Source organism: Pocillopora damicornis, chromosome 14 (assembly GCF_964200805.1).
Source record: "Pocillopora damicornis chromosome 14, jaPocDami1.2, whole genome shotgun sequence".
Classification (NCBI taxonomy): Eukaryota; Metazoa; Cnidaria; class Anthozoa; order Scleractinia; family Pocilloporidae; genus Pocillopora; species Pocillopora damicornis.
The window spans coordinates 9,798,077-9,822,281 of NC_142683.1; the positions used below are offsets into that span (position 1 = coordinate 9,798,077).

Consider the following 24,205-nt stretch of genomic DNA (forward strand, 5'->3'; position numbering starts at 1 on the left):
AGTATTGAGATTTTCAAGAACATCAACTAATTTGTTAAGTGATCACAGCCGAAATATAGTTAATCTACATAAATATTACAATGTGACTCAGAATTGTCTCATGATTGATATGGTTTTGAAAAATAAAGCTGGTATTAGTGACACTCAAGATTTGCAAGTATTTGCTGTTGTTGATCTTATTGTTTGGGATAAGATATACACGGTTCACAATGGTATCATCAATTTCAATGAGAAGGTTAAAATAGATGTAATTAATCCTGTCAACAATAAAAATCCTGTGTCTAAAAGATACATGACGATGGTATGAATAGATTAAATAACTCTTTTACAAATCGTAACAAATACTAATATGAAAGCAATCTTGAGCATAATAATGAAAAAACCGTTAAACTTAAAACTTACCTCATGCCAGTAAAGTAACTTCGGATGCATCACATTTCGGTTTAAAAAATGTAAGTGAATTGATTATTCAAGAAACAAGACGGCCTCAAGGCATCCGCAGCTACTTTAAATCTCAAGGTAACAAATCAAAATATTACAAACCGTTCTAGAATTATTAATTTTGAAGATACACGGGGCCGTTCGATTGACATATCTACGTCTCACGTTGTCGGCTTACCAAAGTCTAGACGGAGGAACTTATACATCAATTTTAACAATGAATTTATAAAATTAGAATTTTTGACTGATTGATTAAAATAATCGAAACATATATATATATATATCTAGCTCTTTGGCATACAAAGCTTTGCTTTCATGTCCAAATTGAGCACTCTACTAGGATGAGTCATTGCTGCTAGCATTATGCATGCTCACTAGTTTTTCTAGTTTGAGCACTCTGGCATGGCTTAGATGATCCCACATGTGTGAGATCACTTGGGGTGGCTATATGGTCTTACCCCCATACTAGCATCGGCACTGCACTGATGAGGCCCAGAAGGCTGAAACAGTACTGTCTGCAGTTAGTTATATATCTATGTATATATAAAAGGAACTAAAACGATTTTTAATTTTAATCATATAGACAAAAATGTTGATAAAGATCAGATGGATGAAATAAAATCCTTATGCCGATTTTATCGTAAAATGTTTTGGCTACACAGGACAGCATACAAACATTTTAAATCATGAAATTTGTAATGCGTACGAATTATCTAGATAGGAAAGCCGCAAGAGTGGAAAAAATTACCGTGCAGACAGGTTTTAATCAAAATAGTTAAATAAAAACTGTACAAGTTAAAATGACGTAAGTCTGTTTGTAGATGAAGTCTGCGTGTGGCAACAAAGAAAAAAAATTCTTCTCTCTTCCCTGACGCCGTGATTGTCTTATCTAACGACGCAGCGGTTCTCGCACGAAAAATGGTTTTAAATCTTATTCAACGTTGAAAGTCAAAATTGTGTTTCCAAGAGAGCTCGATTTCGTGTCGGAGATGGTTGGTGTAACTCTCAAGCCTCAAAGAAAGCAATTGAGGTTGTTATTGAAGTGATTAATCGAGGGGAAGTTTTGATTGATATCCAAAGAGAACAGTTTACAGATGTGATGTTGATTCGCTGATATGGAGTATTGCCAGTAATAAAAAAATACGTCGGTTAACATAGTTATTAAACAAGTAATACATTCAAAAAACGGGTCAGGCCGGGTTGTTCAAAGCTGGGTCAAGATTACCCAGGGTTGGTATAAAATTTGATTTCAGATCTGAAAGCTGTGCAAGATAATTCAGTCCAGTTCTTTTTGCCTACAATTTTATTATAGGATGCTCTACAGAATAGACAAAATTATCTGAAAAGAGCTCTTGAATAGGGAAATAAAGAAACCCGGAATACAATTTAACCATGGGTTAGCGGTAATCGGCCTTTGAACAACTGGGCCCAGATTAAGAAAATTGCAGCTTGTGATAATGGCGGGTATGCAACGGATACAACGAAAGTCATCAAAGACAAGAGTTCGAATCACGCCACAGGAACTATTTTCAAACTGACATATAGGGGGCCGAATAACTTCTGCCCGTGTGCTCTAAATTTTGGGGGGTTGCAGGAAAGCTTTTTAAAAATTGTCTTTATTGTATGCTTAAGAAACCATTGGCACAATGGGTCAAACCATAAAATCGTATCGTTTCCGTAAAAAATATTCACAGCCAGTTCCACCTTGGCCTCTCATAAAAACCTCTAAAACTCGAAAAACCCTTGATCGAAACCTATTAGTCGTTTATCAAATCATCAAATCTGGTGTAAAATTCTACCTTGAGCATTTCCTAAATGAATTCATCTAGTAGTGATGTGCTATTTGCCTTCGTTCTACATTCAGTTGGCTCTTTTCGTTCAGTATTGTCCAGTTGTTTGTCTTCCTTTCTTTTAGAACTTAATGGCTCACACTTATCTAATCCTCGGTTATTATCCTCTTTTCGCTTTGTGTCAAAGCTGGAAGAGTTATGCATCAGAAATTGATCCAAAATGGAAACTGCAACGAGGGGATTGTCATTCTCAAAACTAGAATCTTGGTTCTCTGCCACATAATTTTCATCAGGAGCTGTTGCTATCGATGGTACATGCGCAAGTCCAACAGAATGACCTGCCTCTGCTGGAGGCACGTCTCTGTTTCTCCGATCAACATGATGAGTTCTTTCTTTGTTCCCTACAAAGTCTTCAAGACGACTCTCATCAGGGACTTTTTCATTCCCACTCAACGCCACAACAAGTTTTGGCTTTTTACTTCGGGAAGTTTCCCCCCCAGAGTGATGGTGAATTCTTCTCTCGAGATTATCCTTAGAACACCCGTCCTTACCATGAAAATGTGTTTGCAGGGGCTTTGACTTCCCATTCGATCTTTTGGACGTTTCACGAATCAACCTTTTCCGCATCTTTGCGACAGACCATTCGCCATCCTTAACGGCCTTTTTTCGGTTTTGGCGTCCAGCAAAAAAGTCTCTTGTTACGTTCCATAGATCGGATAAATTTGGATTCTTGTGGACGTAAAAGCGCCTCAACATTTCACGCCTTTCACAGTTACTGCAATCCACGACAGCTTTGGCAAGGTCGACTTCAGAGACAAATCCGAACGCGTTCGACATTTCCTGAAAATGTTGCCGACGGATTCCACGAGGAGTCGAGCCGATAAATACAGTGCTGTTTCCAATTCTCTTTATCTTGGTGTCATTGTCCCGCGCGGATTGATTTGATCTAAAATGAAACAGGAAAGATTGAAAATTTTTCTCGCTTTCTTCATTGTGACGAGTGATTTTATCAGAAGCCTTAACATTTCACTATTGCGGGAAAAAAAAAAAAAGAAAAAGAATTGACGTAAGATACCACAGAGAGAATAACCCTTCTTTGCACAATCACACTTTAGAGAAAGATAAATCTATGTAACCTTAGGATGCCTAACAGAAGTTAGTCAAATTTTGTCGTTCGCAATCCGTGTCCTTGTTTATCTCACCATACAAATATTTCAAGGTTTCTCTCACGTTGACTGAAAGTGTAAAGTTGTAAGGAAGAAAAGACGAAAAAGTTCTAAAGTTGCGAAGTGGGTGGGTGTCGTAACCAAGCACAACAATGATGACCGTGACAAGAAAACCAAACTCGAGAAAACATGTTCCTCTTAAGCAACTTAAAGAACTTCACGCTTGATTTACCTGTCACAACATTACATTTTTGATTGGTTCAAATAAAACATGTGAGCATTTTGGAACCCATTGAAGTGTTTTTTGTAGTACGTAAGGCGCGCAGAGTAGCGCGATGGAGTAATTTTGTGGAGTATATAATAAATAAAAAATCGTATGAACCTGCTCGTGCATTTCGTGATTTATGGTCACTCGTGATGTTTTGAAAGTTCTCAAATTGCACTCGCCTACGGCTCGTGCAATTTTGAGAACTTTCAAAACATCACTCGTGCCCATAAATCACGAAATGCACTCGCGTTCATACGATTTCCTATACTTATTCTAAACAAGCCAATCTGATTGGTTGTTGGTCGTTGGTTGTTGTTTTTTAGAAAAAGATGCAAATTAGAGCAAAAAATGGTGCTATTCGTAAATAAATTGCGCCGTTGAGAGCCAATCACATTGCAAGGATCACCAGTGATTTCTAAATGGATATAATAAATTTATAATTATAATAAACATTTTTCTATAACAGTCTCTCACGAAATTATACCTGTGCGGTATTGATTGACTGGGTTGATTAGTCTCCATTTCCGGTCGTTGTGCGCGCCAAAGGGCTTCTGGTTGCTTGTCGTGACTGCCCTCACCAAGATCATCACTTTCATCGCTGGCCTGAGTACAATGATGATCAAATTGTGGAACGAAATTTTGAAGGGATTGAAACAAGGATACAGAGCAACGCATTATACCTTACGAGGTTATCGTTAAAAAATTTCTCACGAAAAATGATACGTTGACTTAACGAACATGCTAGGCCAGACGCTTTTTACATCACAAGATGCAAGATTATGAAAGGAATTCAAAGTATTGGCTTTGCTGCTGCCAAAATATTTTCTCGAATACACTTAAGTTAAATTTATCTAAATAGGAAAAAAACTTAGAAAATTATAATGCTGATTTTACCAAAAAGCGCGGAAACACGGGTGCAAAGCTAGGGAAACTCTGTAAGATCCCCCGCGCAGATCAACGTGGATCCAGCGACAAGCTTGGGGAATTAATTTATTCTCTAATTTTCGTTGATCGGAAAAGATATCCACGTGCCCTTGGGAATAAAAATCATATTGAAGACATCTCTCATCCATTTACATTGTTAAAATGGCATACAAACTGATCTAGGGCAAAGAAACATTCCGGGTGCATACCTCCCAGGCGGGAAAACAATTTGCTGGCTGCTGAGAAAACTGCTTGAGCTCAAACACATCTTGTAGTGCCTGTTTTGACATGTGATTCTCTGCTTCACTTGGTCCGACGACATGCCGATTGGCGTGTGTGTAATGCACTCCACATGATTCTGAGGTGAAAACAAAAAACAAATTAAAATAAAAAGTAAAACAAACGAAGAACTGACAAATAACGTCATGGCGCTTAGTAGAGCTACATTACGTCTTGTGAGTCTTTAGGAATTTGGCTACAATTTTTGTATTCAATGTCTTATTTGCCATCCTTATTAATTTTTTCATCGTTCACTCGTCCATTCCTATTTATCACCTCTGTGATGTTTTTCCATTTTGCAAACTAATATTTTTTGTTCCCTCTTAGTTGATGGTGGTTTTGAACGTCGTTCAAAAAAAACCCAACATACTGGTATTGTGATTCGGCGTCTTTGACAATGCTTGTTGCTCCTGTACAACTTACCCAGAATTTCTGCCACCGTGTTTTCTTTCCTTGCTTTTTTTACCTCTCTTACAGGATGGTTGTCGACCCTGCTGTTGTAGTTTTTCTGTCCTGTATATCTTATCAATAAGAAAAAAAAAAGTAAAGTCAAAATTACTTTACTTATCATTGCTTTAGGGGCTCTAGAGACAACTCAATGACGACTGAAAAGCGCCGAAAAGCTGCCAAAAAGTTACAGCCTTTTAAAAATTTTTTTGAAAGGGGACGGGGAGGGGGTGAGTGTAAGGGGGATACTGCCCCGCTCATTTCAATCCCTCAAAAGGTTTGAAAACGGGGGTGGGGTGGGGTGGGGAGCGTATGAGGAGGATACTGCCTAAGAGCTCATTTCAATCCCTCAAAAGGTTTAAAAATGGGGTTGGGTTGGGGAGTGTATGAGGGGAATACTGCCCAGGTGCTCAATAAGACGCCCGTCATGTTACCTATCAATTTCTCCTCAAAATGAAAACTATATTGAATGGGTCAAGGACAAAATTCACTTCAAATAAAGACAGAACGATCGATGGCACTTGATAAAGAAAACTCAATGAAGTAAAGCCGGGTCAAGCTGAAACAATTTCGATACAATAGGTTTGGTTCGGATTCCCTGAACTAACAGGCGGATGCATGAACTCTCACCTTCGAAATTTCCCTTGACCATCTTTAAGTACAGCTTTCGCCGACATCTCTGCATGCTTCCTCTTTCTGAAAAATCGTGCTGATTGTTTTCGTTTACGCTTGAAGAACAAGCCTTCGTTGGAGTCATCTTCTCCACTTGACGAAGACGTTCTGGATGAATTCCTCATCTCACTTTGTTTCTTCTCTTTACTACATGATCCTTGGTCGATTGAATCTCCCGCACAGATTGTATTGGTTATTATCGATTTAGATCCACGTTTACAACTCGGAGTAGGATGGATAACATCGGAACTTTCTTCCTCGATCGAAGCAGGAATTCTCGTGCAGGAAACGCTTGCTTTTTCTTTGACTTTCGTGAAGTTATGCGATGAGCTATTTGCTCCGTTATCGTCTTCTAATCCCAGGAACAGCTCAACAGATACGCACTTCCTCGTTTCAATTTTTTCCAGAGAGCTCTTAGGTTTCGTATTTTTGGAGACAAACTTGTTCTTATGAGTTTTCGTTTCAAGAAAATCGTCATTGTCATTTGAACACAATTGACTGTTGTCAAATTCGTGAAGAATGCCTTTCTCATCTTCATGAATACCCTTACTTTCCATTCTTTTGAAGGAATCCCCGTAGTGTTCAGCAAAACCGCTATGGTCTTCAATGAGTTTATTCTTCAATGACATACCTTTAAAACGGTTCTCAGAATATTGTTTCTTTGAAGTGATTCGAGATGACGTCCTTTGCTGATCATCAACAAATTGTGACGCGAGTTCTTCAATGTTATAAGGATCGTCGTGAAGTTTCAGGTTTGCAGAGCTGTTATTGTCCTAAAAAAGAAAACATTTTGCTTCATAACGAATAGACGCAAATCGAGGAGCACTCTGATTGACGTGCTTTAATTTTTGACGGTTTCGGATGAATGGAGGGCATCAACAAAAAAGTGACTTAATATTCAACGCCACTTCTTTCTGTTACCTCCCCCTCTAAGGCATTTTCCCATTCCTTGAAGTTTGTCAACTCATATTCTGCAACTTTATATCCAGCTTCTAGTTCCTCTGTTCTTCTGATGATATCTTTGGACAAACTGGCACCTTCAGCACGGTAAGAGAACAGATTCTCGAGTCCGAACAGCTCGCCTTTCTTGTCCTTGTCACCTTCAACACCTGTAAAGTATCGCCTCTCGTTTGTTCCTCCGACCGCCATACTGGCCAGTTGCTACATCAAAGGAAAGGAGACTATAATTTGTACTGACTTGCGAATTAAAGACGCTGTACCTTTGTGATTACGAGCGCTGGGGCCGAGCTATTGTGTTGCGGTCTTGAGCAAGATATTGTACCTTCACAACCCTTTCTCCAACCAGGGTTATCACTAGGTTTATTTTTTTATACTTGAGGGGGGTATCACCAAGTATGCTTTTTGCCTGTCTGCAGGAAAAAAATTGGGAGGACCCACCAACAAACGCCATATAAGGGAAAGTAACCTGCTTGTAAACTTGTCGAAGATACATCATTTCTTCGATTGTCCCCAAAGATATTAAGCGATAGACCTTCACATCTCTTCGCTGTCCAATGCGATATGCCCTGCGAAAAAAAAAGGACAAATTCTACCACTTGGGAATCATAGACGCCACAAGTAGCACAAAAAACCTGTCCGATAGTAACTCTTGGATCAGAAACTGCCCAAGGCCGAAATCAAATCCAAAAGTAAAGTTGTTCTTTAGTTCGCCTCAGGCTGTCAGCTGATTTTAGCTGGGAGTTATCACTGACTGCTTGTCACCCATTTCATGTGCTATGATTGTCTGCCGTGATTACTTTGCTTTCAGCCCAGTCTAAACTGCTCCAGAGCAAACATGCCATCGAATACATACATACTTTATTGTTACCTCCCCAATGGGGCTTTTCAGGAACAATTATTTAAATTACAAAAAGTTACTAATAACTACACAATTAAAACTAATTAAATTTAAGAAACATTTACAACATTATCTAAACTTTGTAGTCCAGAAAAATACTAAAAATAAATGAAGTTTAGGGAGTATTTACAAAATTGTCTAAAAGCTTATTCTTTAAGATACGTTTAAAAACTTGAACCGAACGGCTTGATTTTAAAAAGGGATCTAAATTGTTTCAAAGTCCAATAGTTCTGTAATAAAATTTTCTTTGTCCTGAGGCTGTTTTGAAAAAAAAGGTATATTAAGCTTTTGGCCACTCCTAGTTGTACGCTAATCATACTCTAAATCTAAATAAATCTAAATACCTGTCCTGTGCCTGCAAGTCACTGGACGGATTCCAGTTGGGGTCAAATATTATAACAATATTAGCTCCGGTGAAGTTGAGTCCCAGTCCTCCCGCTTTAGTCGAGATAAGACACAAAAAGATATTTGGGTCGACGTTAAACTCGTGTACCAAACGGGTTCTGTCTGCAGGCTTGGTTCCTCCGTCCAAACGACTGTACACCAGTCCTTTACTGATTACAAACTCCTCTAAGATGTTAAGCAGCTGAAACAATGTTATAGAAAATACATCCTTTGGATATACAGCTTTTATGTTCTTTCGGAACCTGGAACGAACTCATACATTTTTTTCCTGATCAGCACTATGGTGTTGTGTTCTTGGACAAAATATTTTACTATTACAATTCCTCTATCAGTCAAGGAGAAAACGCAAAACAGGAAACTGGCAAACCGGTACAGAGGGAGGCAGATGCATGCTGGACTGGCATCTTCTAGGTTTACCAGTCACTTTGAATTGTAGAAACGGGGAAAAGCTCAGGAAACTACAGGCACATGGGCCTTTGTATGGTCCGTCATTGATGAGAAAAGCCCGTTTTTTATTTTCTTTACCCATATTTCAGCGGATGAATGTAAATAACCAAAAGATGAATTTGACAAGAGGAGAGTTGAAGCTAAATTAATTTGCTGTAATATATGATCTCCATCCATTAACCTTGACTAGCTTTCCGATATTCCGAACGAATTATTCCACTAAAGTGGCATGAACAGCCTTCTTACGATACCTACCTGCGTGGATCTTGAGAAGAGAAGTAGTTTGCTGCGTTCTTCTTGAAAAACCTTCATCAATTTTTCAAGTACCTTCATTTTTCCACAGTACTTTGGGTCTGATAAAAGTTCAAACGACGATATTTCTGTGCATCCGGAAAATTCTGGATATCTTGCGAATACACGCAAACAAAGGTCTTTGGCCTGCGGAAGGCAAATCAAGCAAAACGATTACTAAACCTTTACTCTCAAATCGTATGAGTTAATTGTGAGAATGAGAGGACCACTCTAAAATCCCACCACCTCGACGATTTGATCACTTTAAACACCTTAAACAGCCCTTCCCTCCGTAAAACTTCTGAAAAAAAAAAAAAAAAATCAACTGCAAAGCCAATTATAGTAGTTACCACAGTTACCGCAGTTCACATATATGATTTTCAGATATTTACAGTCAATGATTCGACACTTCAAGGGTTTATTACGGACTAACATAATGACCAGCTCCCAGTTGGCTTGTTAGCTCAGTTAATAGAGTAGTACACTGGTATCGCAGAGGTCATGGGTTCAAATCCCGTACACGCCTTAACTTTTTCAGGCCTTATTTAGAATAAATAAGGCCCGTTGATGGTACTTCTAAGTTAGGCCATTAGCGGTACTAGTCAAAAAGGGTAGTGAATCGTCTCTAAAAGTATCACAAGAAGATAGATGGTTTCCATGTTAACATAAGGTTTTTGAAAAATTGTCCAAGGTGAGGGTTGAAAACTGCTATGAGACCCTGCCATCAGTTCAGTTACCCACTTGTCACTTGCAGTCTTATCTAGCTGCCACCTGCAGTCTTATCTAGCTGCCACCTGCAGTCTTATCTAGCTGTCACCTCCAGTCTTATCTAGCTGTCACCTGCAGTCTTATCTAGTTGCCACCTCCAGTCTTATCTAGCTGTCACCTGCAGTCTTATCTAGCTGTCACCTGCAGTCTTATCTAGCTGCCACCTCCAGTCTTATCTAGCTGCCACCTCCAGTCTTATCTAGCTGTCACCTGCAGTCTTATCTAGCTGCCACCTGCAGTCTTATCTAGCTGCCACCTCTAGTTAGCAACATGCCCCCTATGTTCATCTGCCTTCCACTCAGTTATCTGCTCATCATCTACAGTAATGTACCTTTTCTTGCTGGTCGAGTGATTGTCTGACGGTTGGGGCCAACAAAGCGGCGTGATTTGCAACTTTTAACAGCAGTTGAAAGAACCGCATGGTTGCGGTCTTGATGTCCTCAAACTCTGAGCTGAGCTTTTCGCCAAAAAAAAAAAAGAAAAAAATAGGCAACAATGACGAAATTAATTTTTTAAAGTTTTTTTTGATTCCAACTTTTTTTCTTACTGTTGGTGCTAATAACTGCAAAAACTCATCGATCGAAAGGCCTTTATAATAAGTTTAAGTTTCGGTGCTATTTTGAAATCCGGACCCTAAAAAATCAAAAAGGCTGGTGGTAAACAAGTATTAAAGAAAGCTTAATGGAACTTAAAACACATCCCATCGGCCTTGAACATGGGAACACGCGAGTTTACAAGATATTTAGTGAAAGTTTAAGTTTTCCGTCCGATTGATTGCGAAGGTGGTGCGAGTTACGTGAGACAAAAAGGCAAAAGTAAAGAGAGTAACAGCATAGCAAAGCGAAATCAATGTAATCACCCATTAGCTTCGACTCAGTTGAGTTTTGTCAAAACTAAGCAACTTAATTTACCGTGTAACAACATTTGCCTCTATCCTGTCCACTGCCGCAATCACAAGGAAAGTTTTTCTTGCGGATCAGTTCAACATCTGGGTTCTGTAAAAGGGTTTGGTAAACATTTTCCTGGAAAGGCGTTAGCGGGCAGAACACCACTGCCTCGTCTTAAAAAAAAAAGAAAAAAAAAAGAAAAAAAAAGGAAAAAAAAACGGTTGAAAAGTTTAGTATAGCCCAAAGCAGAAGTATCAAAATCGTTTGGAACATTTTAGACAACTTGTAAGCAAAAGCAAAGGTTTATCCAAGCACTGTTTAGCGCGAACTGTCCACCATCACAAAAATACTGAATTTAGGGTGTGAACACGAGCTAAGTGATACAAAATGCCGAAACTACTTAGTTATCGCACGTCACTCCTGCATTTCAGCAGGTTTCTATGAGCGTCCCCTTTACCCATTTATACTAGGAGCCAGATCTCTCAAAACGGAGTCCAGCACGCTAGCCAATGGGCCAGCGCCTCTTACCTCCAGACAAAAATGCAAAATTGTTTACTCTTGTAAACGTAGCAACTTCCCAACCAGCAACGTGACCTAGGTAAACTCTTTCCCGCACCTTACCCTTTTTAGGTAACTGATCTGCAATGAGCGCTTTCGTTCTTCGAAGAAACCATCTTCCAATTCTATCTTGAAGATCTTTTGATCCTTGGTAAAATATAACAAGTACAAGATAAGATTGAAAAGGGCAGCGGTGAAATTCCTCGGGAGACTTTTTGGTTGTAACAAAGAAAATTGATGCCAAAAATAATTTTAAACAAGAGGTAAAAAAAAGTCTCTCACCAACCTCTTCTTACCTTGTTCCTTAATTAAGATTTTTTCCATTGATTTTAATCTTAGTCTTTGCGTGTCATTTTTTTTTATTTTTTATTTTCCGAAAATCATTTTGAGCGACAGGAGGCCTCCTTGTAAAATATTTGTTTGCTACTTAATGGTTAATCCCGTCTTCAAAAACCCTTCGATAAAGAACGTGTCGGAGTGTTGGAAATAAAATTGTCAATTTTGATCTCGTTAGATCGGGCGACACGAGAAGATCACGGAAAACTAACTGAACACTTGTACCGACTTAGTCACTCAAGTTGCGAAGAACGAACTTGATTTAGGTTTTATGGAGTCTTCTTTTATCAAAAGCCCATCAGCACAAAGTCTGTCGATGCAAGCAAGCAAGTAAGACTTGATGATTGTCCTTGAGCCGTAAATATGGGTTACCGAAGAAAATAATAAATAAAAACAATAAGCCGCATAAGTATTAGAAGACATGAAAACACTCCAGGGAGTAGGCAAGGGATAAAGGTAGGCTTCTCTTTGCTTCAGCTGTTGCGTCATCGTTTCAAGAAGCACATATTACCCCTTGAGACTTTGAAAAATTCAGTGAAATGTGTCTTACATCTATAGACTCTAAAGTGCACGCTAATTTAACCAGGAACACGAGATGACTGCACAGCTTTTAGTTCCTCATCAATGTTCTACTGCTACCCCCAAAACTACAAAAGTTATTGAACAGTAAATGGTTTGAACTTCATGGGGGTTACATGTGATAGTGCAATCTGATCGTCCGAGTAAGTGTAATCCTCAGAAAGACTGTTGGACCACCTAACCGACCGATCGAAACACAACAATCTCGACCAACTTACGCCACTTTTGTCTTACACCCAACATCATCACGGCAAAACCAACAAATCAGTTGAAACGAACTGGATTTAGAACATTTGACTAACCACAACCATTCACGTGACACTGATGATAACTTTCGTTCAGGTTGTCGAAACGTCTGTCACCACTACCGGCAACAGTCCTTCTCAGGACTACACTTATCCATACGATTAGACTACATTATCACAAAACTTAGTGTCCTACAGAACTTTCGGTTATCGCAAAACGGATTTTTTTCCCCGCAAAATACTGAATATCGCAAATTCGCCAAATAAGTGGATTTCCACAAAACTTCCGGGCTAAGTTGCCATCGCCAAGAATATGAAGTGTAAACTTGAAGAACTCACTCTTTCTTCCCACAGTCAGTTCTCTTTTAGTTGCGTCAAAAGTCTGTCCTTTCAGCATGGGTTTGCCAAACTCCTGATTGAAGTTTTTGGCTGATCCCAGACTTCCTGGGTTTGCCCAGTCCAACACACACCAGAACTCCTCCAGTTTATTCTGAAGTGGGGTCCCTGTGAGGCCATATCTGATGTACAGGAAATCAATTATACAAAACAATGTTGAACTACAACGAATTGTTCAGCAAGACACAGTGCGACATCCTTTCACACTATTTTTCTCAACTATAATGTCGGCAAATAATCAAATTGTTGGAGCATAATTTAGTGCTCAACAAATTGGCATTGCATCCCAAGATCTCATCAATAAAGGTGACCCACTTTGAGAAAGTACTAAGACAATACCACCCTACAATGAAGGTCCCTTGACAAAGTGTGACAGAATTATCGATATTTGTGTGATTTCAGGTAACGGTAATTCCTAGGTGGGGTTACCTTCTTTTCACATTGAGAGCTTTAGCAGCCACAGTTATTTGAGCCTTGGGATCTTTGAGGCGATGGACTTCGTCCATGATTACAGCTAACCATTTGAGTCGGTTCACATCAGTCTAAAGAGAAAGGAAAAAGAACTTAACTATACTTTCCACGCTTTTGTCGGTTTGGAAATTCAGATTGCTTCTCCATCCATTCCGATACGGAACTAGGTTTTCACATTCCAACTGTTGCGAACCGAATTCTTACTTCAATTCCGCCTCAATAAACAAATTGAGACCACTTCACTTTAGAACTTGGCAAGTTCCTAAATACATAACCTAACGTTATTTCGTGCGTTTCATGAAAGAGCTATTGAAAACTGCTAGACAACAGAATAACATATAAAACATCTCACTCGATTAAACGAGCCCAACAGCAGTAAGAATACGCGAAATTGAAACTAGTTTCTGAAAGGATGGGGAAGATTCACACGGATTGCAAACGCAGGAGTTAAAATGTTTCGGCTTCATTATCAAGAGAAGGGGCTTCATGAACTCACCAAGTAATTTCTCATGGTCTCATATGTAGTCAGAACTACATCTAGTCGCCCTCTAGAGGCCCTATCTAAAGTGGACTCCCTAGTGGTACCATGAAAGAGACCCGTCTTAAAATGACCCCATGTTTCTAGCTCATCCCTCCAGTTGAACATGACGGAGCCTGGACTTACAACCAGAAAGGTACCTGTCTCTGGGTTGACTTTTTCCTATTTGAAACAAAAAAAGATAAAATAAAGAGTTACAAGAGACGTCACTAAGCTGGATACATCCAAATATATCATGGCATTTTTTTTTCTTTTTGCAAAAAGGCGAATAGATCCATCGAGAAATACGTTTTATTATGAACTCTGTTGTGGGATAAAGAAAGTAACCAGCAGACTTAACCTTACGATCTCTCTTTCGACACGTCGAACTCAGACCTTCGACACCCACTGAGCTACAGAGAACTCACTGGCGAACTAGGTCATTGATTAGGTTAATACAGAGAAGAAACTTCAAACACATAGCTTGGATCAGGAATATCCACAGCATCGTGCGAGGTTTATGTAACAAATAAAACCAATCATCAAATGACCCGTAAGACCCCGCGGGCGCAATCCCGTAGAAAAAACATACTTAAAGCTGACGAGTGTGGGGCCGAACAAGTTAACGTGAGCCGGTTCAGAAAAAAGGCTGTCCAGCCCTGCTCCAACACGGCTCTTTTATAGTTTTTGAGAATCTATAAATTGCGGATTACAGCTAAAAATATAATAAATGGGAAAATGTGTATCGCCATTCGATAAATTATAAGTTCTCGTTCTTACTCGGAAAAAAAGAGCTTTTTCCGTAAAATCTTTTCAGTAGTTGTCCAGTGCGTGCCCTTCTCTTTTATATAAGTACGTCCTATAAGGGTTGGAATAAAATTTTGAAATTTTCAACACTTACTGATCATATGATAAAATGCTTTCTGACCGAGTGGGAGGGCCGGACGGGAAATATTTGGCTCTCGGTCATGACGTACGGACCTCGTTGCACTCGGTCTGCAAGTCATAACCTTTAAAGTCTATAATGTTGGTAAAAGAAGTATATCTTCAAGTTTAAAATCCAGATTGATACTTCAGTGATTAGAAACGTTGTAATGGTTGTTTGTGGCTTTTCTTCAATACTGTTTCACTTGCGGTCGCTGATTTCTGTCGGAATGGCAGTCACTATTCACCAGCTAAAAGTTAGATGGGTGCACCCCAGAACATTCTGTGATGTATTTTGCGAGAAACCTTTTTGCGAACGCATCCATAATAAATTTGTGCTGTTTGATCGCTTTATGGCTGTTGTGAAGCCTTTTTAACGCAATCGACAGTAAGCGGAGGAACATTAACAAATGCTATCGGTAAAATATAAAGTAGGCGCGTTTTTAACCAATGAGGGAGAGCATTGTAAAGAAAATCAAAGGGAATTTGTTTAGATTTTCACCCTTCAGTCTCAGATTGATCGAATCAGTTTTTGCATATCCCCTCTATTATATGAAACTAACCTGTTTTTCATGCGCCATTCTATCCATGAATTTGCGGAATATATCAACTTTGGTTCCAGTTTTACCCAAAATGGCAGAAATGAAGGAAATAACCTGGAAATCATAAGTGAAATGATCTATTATTAGTCATACGATCGGGACACTAAACAAGGCTTGTTTTTTTTCTTTTATAAAACATGCCTGGAAAATAAAGGGGTACCTTGTTCTCTTGCTTTTATAAATATTTTGGGAAAAAATTTGCGAAATTTTAAGAGGGAAACTGAGAAAGACTTGAGTCTTCAATATTACTGAGTAAGTAATATTGCTAAGATTAAGATTCCCAAGATTTTGGACGGATAATATTGAACTCCAACAATCTCAAAAAAGGGTGAGAATTTCCTAGCACAAAATTTGACTTTAACTTACGTCTATCTGCAAAACAAATAAGCTCACAATCAGTTTGCAATTCTCCCTTCTAAATCCACTACGTTTCTTTGTGAAGACAAACGTTTACCACTTCTGTGGGTGGAAGCGTGCGGCCAAATCGAATAAAAGAGCGAATTGCAATGTTACTTTATATAATTCTTGGGGAAATGGAATGCTTTTACCGACCAAGTTGGTACTTCTCCTTGCAAAACCTATCTGCAATCACCTTTGTTTCGTGAGCAAAGTTTTACTACAGCTTTATGCTTTTGATTTCATAAATTATACAATCAGGAGAATATACACAGCACATTTATTTCCTCCAAGGCAAGTACAGTGTAGCTAAACACTAATTTAGTAACGCTGATGATTTCATTTTCCAAAATTCAAATAAGAAATTTTCTCAAGAAGTTACCTCAGAGAATTGGGATTAGTTCAGCAATAAAAAACCTACATGGTTTCATTATGTGATAAGGTAATTGAGGTAATTAAGATAAACTTCTTACCTGAACCGTTTTACCCAAACCCATGTCATCTCCAAGAATGGCGCCAGTATTTTCAGAGTAGTGTTGGAACAAGAAGCTGACTCCATCTCTCTGATATTGCCGCAAATAGGAATTGATTGTTGCTGGAATCTGCTGGAAAAAATCTTCGTTAGTAATATCTGGTAAAAGATGTGCAATTGTCTATTCATATGAGGGAAATAATGGGGTCATGAAATTCTAACCTGTGTATCTGGAGATTTTCAGGCTTTGATGGAATTAATAAATGTGGCATTACCACAAAAAGGGAAGATTCATTGCTCAAAATTGCCCAAAACAGCCAACTTTAATGCCTCGTCGTTTACATAATTACTTTGCAAGGAGTATTAAGTACATGGTACAATAAGAAACACATTAAATCTGAAAATAAGGCATGAGGCATAACAAGATCTCTAAATTAATTGAGTCAATAACAAAAAGTTCAAATCTGAAGAAGCACTGTTTATTACTTAATTTGGTTGATGCAGCACCAGAACTGGTTAAATCTGAGAGGAAAATTTTGTGGTAAAAAAGAAATTCCCCTTAGCTCTTAAAAATCATGAATACTGTTGATTTAGAAAGAGAGGGAAGTGGAGCAAACTTTTTTGGTAGAAAAAAACCAAGCTTCTGTTAGCATAAATAAAAAGGTAATTTGTAGCAGTTTTGTAATTTCACCAAATTTTAAGTTATGACCAGCATATTAAGACTTAAGATGGAGTGTGTATAATTCAAGGGTATGTATGTGAGGTTTGTAGTCTGAATTTAAATCAACCTGGCCCCACATGCTCAGCCAAATTACTAATTACTTCCATATTTGTCCTTCACTTGTTTCTCTTACCACAACCAACGGATGGTTTAATGTTATTAAAAAGAAATCTTAAGTATTCCCTGCCTAGTAGAAGAATATTGAAATGAACACCATCCTGGCAACAGACAGACAAGTATTATAAACAAATGTCCACTTAACTCCAAAAAACAATAATAAAATATTTAAATACCTAAATAAAACTCAACAAAACTAAGGGGAGCAAAGTAAGAAAACAAAAACTCCTTAAAAGGTCAAAAGCAAACCTTTGTGGGTTCCAAGTAGTAGTAAAGTAGTGCTCACCCTTAGAATGAGGTACATCTGGGGAAGAGAGGTACAGTCTGAAGGAATTGAGAGGGTGATTATTTTGGAAAGGAATTGCCCATGGATGGTGCAGTACTTTCAGTATTTAACAAATGGATTTTGGGATCTGACTTAATTGTATATAATATTTTCTCATGATGATGCTAACCTGAATCACGGGAACAACTCCAGGTTTGGACAAAATAAAAGGTACTGAAGGACCCAAGGCTGGCTCTGTGAAAGATGGTCTTATCATGTCTTGATCATCAAAACCTGTTATAATAACATGAAAATACAAGTACAATAATTGTTGAATATTCCTGAACATCAGTAAGCATTGCATACATGTATGCATTATTGACCAAGTGGGAGGTCAAGATGACTTGATATTGGCCAAGTTCTTTTCCTTACATTTCTATGTACCAAGATGAAGTCAACGTCCATAAAAAGGCCAAAAGAGAACAAGGCTAATATCCAGCCATCTTAAACCAACAAGCTTGGACAATAAAGGATTTTTCATATTGCAAAGAGATTTTGCTTTAGTAAAAATCAAGAATAACTTGTTTAAATGATTTGAGAGCCAGGAAAGAAAGACAACTGTGTTTGTAGCACAATAAACCCAGGAACCTTGTTCATGTTTTCTTTGTTTTGACTGTCTTCTGCCACTTTTTGTGACTTCATCGCTGACATAGTCAGACAGTTATGAACTTTCAAGTCCCCTCCATGCACTTTTTTTTTTTTTTTTGCAATGGATCAGAGCAGGCAATACCAAGTGGGGAGGATGGGCCCATCTTGCCTACCAATCAAAACACAGCATTTACTTTATACTTCCCATGGGCCTTGCTACAAAATATAAGAGTCTGTCAGGGATTATTCACAACTGCTCATAGGAAATAAAAATACCTAACCTTATCTCCACAGAGCATTTCTTGTTGTCTGACCGCTTACTATGTTGAAAATAAGCAATTTTAGCAAGTTATCCATTTCTAGGTTTACTACTCCTAAGAGAAAGTCTTTCTTTCAAAGTAAGTGGTTAGAAAACAAGCTGTGCACTATGAAAGTAAGGTGAGGTATTTTCATTGAAAGATTGACTGTATTTTCAAGTTTTATTCCAAAGAGCAGTTGTAAATATTCCCATACAAACTCATATTTTGGCCATGACTCTTATTCTGCATGACTATCATCTCACAGCTGGAGCTTGGGCTGCCTGTGCACCACCAAAATGTAGCACTCAAACCAGGCATGAAGGTACTGATAATTTCATTGAATAGAACTACACTGATAACTAAGGTGACTTAAGACTGAGATTGAAACTTTCTCCTCATTATTGCTAAATTCAGAGGAATGGGAGGGGTGTGGTAGGTGTATCAATGAAGGCATTTCATTCTCTTCCTACATGACTAATGTAGATTTTATGTTAGATGCATCGTCCATGAAGGATGAATTTATCACCAAAGATAAGGATAAACACAACAAACACTAAACATAAAGATAAACAATGAGCCAATCCAGTTGTTTATTCTGAATAGCTTACCATCTGCTAGCATTTCATTATCCACATATGACTCATTTCTCTCACTGATTTTCAATTTAGCCTTCTCAAAACTTGTATTTCCTGGATTTGATGTTGAGCTTGGTGATTTAGCAGAATTTCTGCTGTGTTTTATTATTTTGCATTCCTCCTCTACATTCTGAATGACAGAGGAACTGTTTTTCTTGTTCACTGAAGTCCTCCTACCAAGTGATTTGTTGTTAGACTGGACAGAAACATTTAATTTCCCTGTTAAAAATATATTGAATTAATAAATAATTTATAATGAGTAAAACCCAAGGGCTTCAATGCTCTTAAAGCTTTAACTCAAAGGTGAGTGATTGACTTGGTTCCCACAAGGTACTAAATACAGTAAAACCCTCACTGAGGGGACACCTCAAGGACCAGAGAAAGTGGCCTCTGAATATGGAGACTAACTTGGTCTTTTGCTCATGATTAACTAAAAAACCCCAACCCTTTATTATTTTGGCTTGGAAACTCCTGTAGATGTCAATTCAAGCAGCCATATGATGTATGAAATAAATATGATTAACAGAAATGTCTGCAATCTTGTGTATACATTGATTTTTTGTTGGTGCTATACACAGTCACATAATAGAGTTTGCTGAGTACATCTTGGTAACTGGAACAACTAATTAAATCATATTTTACTGTTTCAAATCTTCTATTTTAATAGAGAGATTATTTCCATCCCTACAAAGATACCAAGGAACAATAGCAATTTTAGACGCCTTGTAGACATGAGTGACTGGCTCAGTTGTCTCCTGAATGGAGGTCAACACCAGACTTTGAAACCCACAAAAAGTGTCCCTTTCCTCTGAATAGAGGTGTCTGTAATTTGTCATAAGTAAGAAACAAAAAGTTTATATGAACACTTTTTTGGACCCTTGTTTGTGTCCCATGAATGGAGGTGTCCCAAAGGACATGATCCTCCATAAAATTTGGTGATTCTTACAAATGTTCTCATGCAGTACAGATATCAACGTTTGTCTATCAACCATTTGAAACCTGTCTCATTATCCTTATAATTAGTTTTGTTTTTTTTTCTTTCTTTATTTCAAATTTTGAAATAAACTGACTCTAGTGTAAAATGAATTGATTTCTTTAGGAATAATTGAACACATGATGGAACAAGTTGGTTAAGAAAGTTCTGATCATGTATTGAAAATAAAGTGAGGAGAGTAATATTTTAAAAATTGCTACCTTGAAGTGTTCAAGAGATCAAAAAATTTTATTAGAATTCTCAGAAACAATTGTTTAAGAAGATTGTCTCTGGCAATTCCTTGAAGAGGACATGGATATTCTTCCAAGCTGGAAAATATAATTGTAACAATACAATACACATATTGTAAAATCAATACCTTTCCCTCTGCTCCTTGCCTTTGATTGCATATGATCTATTTGGCAAAAATGGTTTAAAACATTTAAAGGAAATGGATATTTAAACACCTTTCTCTTTAATTGGTCAATAATGACCATCTACAGTCAAGTACTGTACATCTACAATCAAGCTTATTTCAAATATGCTATCAATGACTTGTAAATATTCCCAACATTTCTAACTCACTTTTATCACCTCTCCCAGTTCTGGTCTGTAGATGTACAAGTTACATCAATCAAGACTAAAATTTGTGCTTGCAGGTCAAACATGAGATTGACAATTTCAATTCTACTAAACTCTAATAGAAAATGTGCTCTACAACTCTCTTTTGATTCAAGGGTGAAGTAGAAATATGACACCCTCTAAAAAGAGCACTGATGTAAACATAAGTTGCCTAACTACTGAAGACTGCTAATACCTCCTTTTGATCTCAAATCTGCCTTTTCCTGTTGAGGACTTTTGGTAACTGCTTCATAGTTGCCATACTTAAATCTAAGTAAGAATTGTAAACCACAGAACAATTTTTTAATTAATCTGTAGGTGCCCTCTGCATTCATTTAAAAGTTGATGTAATGAAACACTGTTTCATACAGGCACTTCATTGTTCAGGGGTCCTCACAGTATTTAATTTTTTTTTCAGATTAAGGCTTTATCTGTTAATTTTATCTTTAAGAGGGGGTGAGTAAGCAAACGGATCAGGGAATTCTGACAGAATTTGCAGATCCTGCTATTGCAGCAGTTTGCAATTTTCATCAATGTTTTGGACCAGCATCTTGTATTTTGCTTGTGATAAAGCTCAGCAATGATCAGAAATGTTTTATTGAAGATTTAAAACTAAACCAATGAAGTGCACTCTGGAGACAGTTTTTGTAACTGATTGCAAAGTGCTGCTCACTAATAGAGTTTGAAATTTTCTTTAAAAAAAAATGTTTAAAAAATTGTTTAAAAATGTAAAATAAAAGAGATAAAAAAAGTCTCCTTACAGTTGGTAGAAGGTCCTTTAAAAAGGGTGTGGACAATTTTTCAAAAATTATTTAGCTAACACACAAAGCTCAAGGAACATGTACCTTTTTTACAAATCCCCGTGTCAGTTGCAAACAGCTTCAAATCACAGCCAATCTGCACATTTGCTTACTCCTATTCACTCCCTCATTAATGTTTCATTGGTTTTTTCATGTAAAGATATGCCTCTTTTATTGGTTTCAGCATGTTAAGGTCAGGTCTCACATAAACTGTGTCACTTTTACTTCTGGCAACAACTATATGACCTTAGGTTGCCAAATACTTATGTAGTGACTTTGAAAAAAGGTTGAGCTTAGAGGTACATGTATTACAATATTATTTTCTTAGAAATTACCCAATACCAACCTCATGGTTTCTTCAGCTTCATTTCCTTTCAGGTGAGTAAAGAATGTAGTGTCCTCTGTAGCAAAGGACTTAAAATCTAGAAAAGGGGCAGTTAATTTTACAAATTTATAAAAATTTTCTTTCACAATATAATGACAAAACACTATTTAGGACAGAGTTTAGAATTCACTTTGAAAGTTAAAAAAAACATTTTAATTAAAAAATTCACAGAGTTAATAATAATATAAGCTTCTACGAAATGATTAAAAAATATTTCATTGCCCATGTGCACTTGTACAGTTGTAGCTAGCCATATGATCATACCTAACAATGACTTTTCCACGATTTTCCTTTGCAATAGATAATAGATCAGTTCCCAGAGGACAACAAAACAGTGGGAAATGCAATCAATTGCATGGTTTGGTGTTCTTACAAGATGTTTTTAACTTTCTCACTAAACTTGTGCCAATCAATTCAAAGCTTAAACATTCCCCCTCCCCCTGGGTTACACATGGGCATATGACTGTCAGCCATGCCCAGGGGACAGAAATTTGAACCTTAAAGGAGTAGGATGAGGGACTTGAAGCAGAAGCATCAAGTCTTTCCAGCAGAATACAACTGTTTCATGTATTTGATATGTAGCTGCAATATGTTCTAAAATAAAGCCCAACAAACTGCCCCTAGTACACAAAAATAAGGCTTACATTATGTACAAATACTGACTTTCTATGTGAAATATTGCGCAGGATGTGTGTCATATGAACTTCGTAATAGACCTCGCTGACCGTAGAGTCTGTTGCTCAGTGGTCGAGCATTGGAGCACGGAATCCAAAGGTCTGAGGTTTGATTCCTCATGGGGACAAAGAATTTTTTCTTTGTCCCATGCACGTGACAAGACAAAAAACATCTTTCTTATTTCTTTTCCAAGCCCAAAACTTACCATCTCTACTATTTCTATCTACAAACATTACGCTATCAACATTGCTGATCCTAGAAGTGTGCAGGATGCATGTCATATGAACTTTGTAAAAGACCTCGCTCACTGTAGAGTCTCTGTGGCTCAGTGGTAGAGCATTGGAGGGTGGAATCCAAAGGTCGATCTGAGGTTTGATTCCTCATTCTTAAAACTCATCTTTTCTTGAGTATTGTTTTTCACTATTAAGTACCATGACTCACCTCAAAACATTTCCAAAGAAAAAGATATTTCAAGGACCAAAAAACTAAACAATAGAGGTTTGGGATAATTTTGGTTTCCTTATTTTTGCTCATTGTACTCAGAAAGTTTATTAGTGTACTGAAACTTGACCACCCTGTTCATCTAGCTCACACCCAATCTTACCAAACATGGGTCATTTTTCAATGGTAACAGGAGGCAGGAGGCAGGGTGGAAATGTGCATAGTAAGAAGTGGACCCTAAGATCTCTGTGAGAACCTTATTGTGTGCTGTAATAGTCAATGATTCCACAAGCTTTCTTTTAACCTTGACCAAAATACTCTGTAGATGCATTGCTCCAATGATCAAACAAACAGTTTCAGCCTCTAGAACCCTTGGAAAAAACTAGTAAGTCAAATATGGGCCCTCAGTATGTGACTAACTATCATCAATGCTTACTTCCCATAAACTATCACTTTCTCTGACTGTTGTTACTTTTCTTACAAAGTCGTCAAGGTCAAGGAATGTAATATTAGAGAGCCACAAGAGGCTAGTTTTAGAAATGTATATAATGACTGAAAAACAAACGACAAAAATTACCTCATACAATTAAATCGAAGAAATTTCAAACCTGATGTAGCTGTCGATAACCCTTCATCATTCAAGGCTGAGAAGTTTGCGCCATTGCCATTCCTCTCATCAACCTTAACATCGATGTGACTGATGTGACAAATAATGAGAATTGACGAACTTAACAAATGTAACTTCAGTTCTAATTATCGATCTTATTAATTTTTAAGTTGGAAAGTTTACTTAAAAAGATAGTTTTTTTAAAACCTCTGACTAACCCTCTTGTTTGAGCGTTGGGGTTGTTTACATTTTTTCCTGATTCAGTATCAGCTGTTTTTGAGTCTTCTTCATCTTCTGTTGAATCGTCATCTGTGGTAGATCCGTCGCCATCCATCTCTAACAGCTTTAATTTCTCATTTTGTTCAAATCTGGTGGACTTTTCATTGAGAGAAATTAAAAAATCCGCAGACGTTATTTTGCGTGCACAAAGGTTCAGTTTCTGACTTTTCGCGCCGCTGGTTTCTATGTGGTGTAAGGTGACGAAGAATGTCCAGAGGTGTGGTTAAACGCTGACCGATTTACTGTAACGCATTCTATAGATAAAGAGGTTATGTGTTGAGCCTACTACCTCTCAACTGTCTAAGGCTTAATACTTAATATTTGAATTAGGACTTCTGATTTTGTTGAGGCCAAATGCCTGCCGTCTAACTATCTAAAGTCAGATCCGAGAGCACTCTCGAGTTATACCGTATCTTCGAGGCAACTAACTTCATGAGTTCAGTCATGAAACTACCGATATGTAAAATGTGCAAAAAAAGAGGAAAAGGCTTACATTCACCCAAGTAAGGTTTCATATCTCAGAATCTTTTGCTTGCAAATTTTTACGCATTATTGAGCCATGGCCGCTTTGTGTCCGATTTTTGTCATGGTGAAAGTGTT

General features: G+C 37.8%; 1 protein-coding gene across 2 annotated transcripts; it reads right to left on the reverse strand.

Annotated features, from left to right (window-relative positions):
- Positions 1–2,039: 2,039 nt before the first annotated feature.
- LOC113668849 (DNA excision repair protein ERCC-6-like 2) lies at positions 2,040–23,788 on the reverse strand. Of its 2 annotated transcripts, none has more exons than XM_089193594.1 (24): positions 23,545–23,788; positions 23,328–23,416; positions 21,565–21,640; positions 20,615–20,688; positions 20,177–20,212; positions 18,798–19,043; positions 17,433–17,536; positions 16,141–16,269; positions 15,233–15,325; positions 13,725–13,928; positions 13,187–13,299; positions 12,701–12,879; positions 11,265–11,348; positions 10,668–10,816; positions 10,088–10,213; positions 8,953–9,135; positions 8,190–8,431; positions 7,414–7,513; positions 6,909–7,148; positions 5,946–6,760; positions 5,292–5,389; positions 4,799–4,947; positions 4,150–4,268; positions 2,040–3,177 (listed from the first exon to the last, which is right to left on the reverse strand). In XM_089193594.1, exons 1-24 carry the CDS (start codon positions 23,658–23,660, stop codon positions 2,253–2,255), a joined length of 4,689 nt encoding a protein of 1,562 aa, XP_089049720.1. In that variant the 5' UTR covers positions 23,661–23,788; the 3' UTR covers positions 2,040–2,252. The 2 variants fall into 2 exon arrangements, with proteins under 2 accessions (XP_089049720.1, XP_089049719.1); XM_089193593.1 differs by having other exon boundaries at positions 16,141–16,272; positions 23,545–23,786.
- Positions 23,789–24,205: the final 417 nt, after the last annotated feature.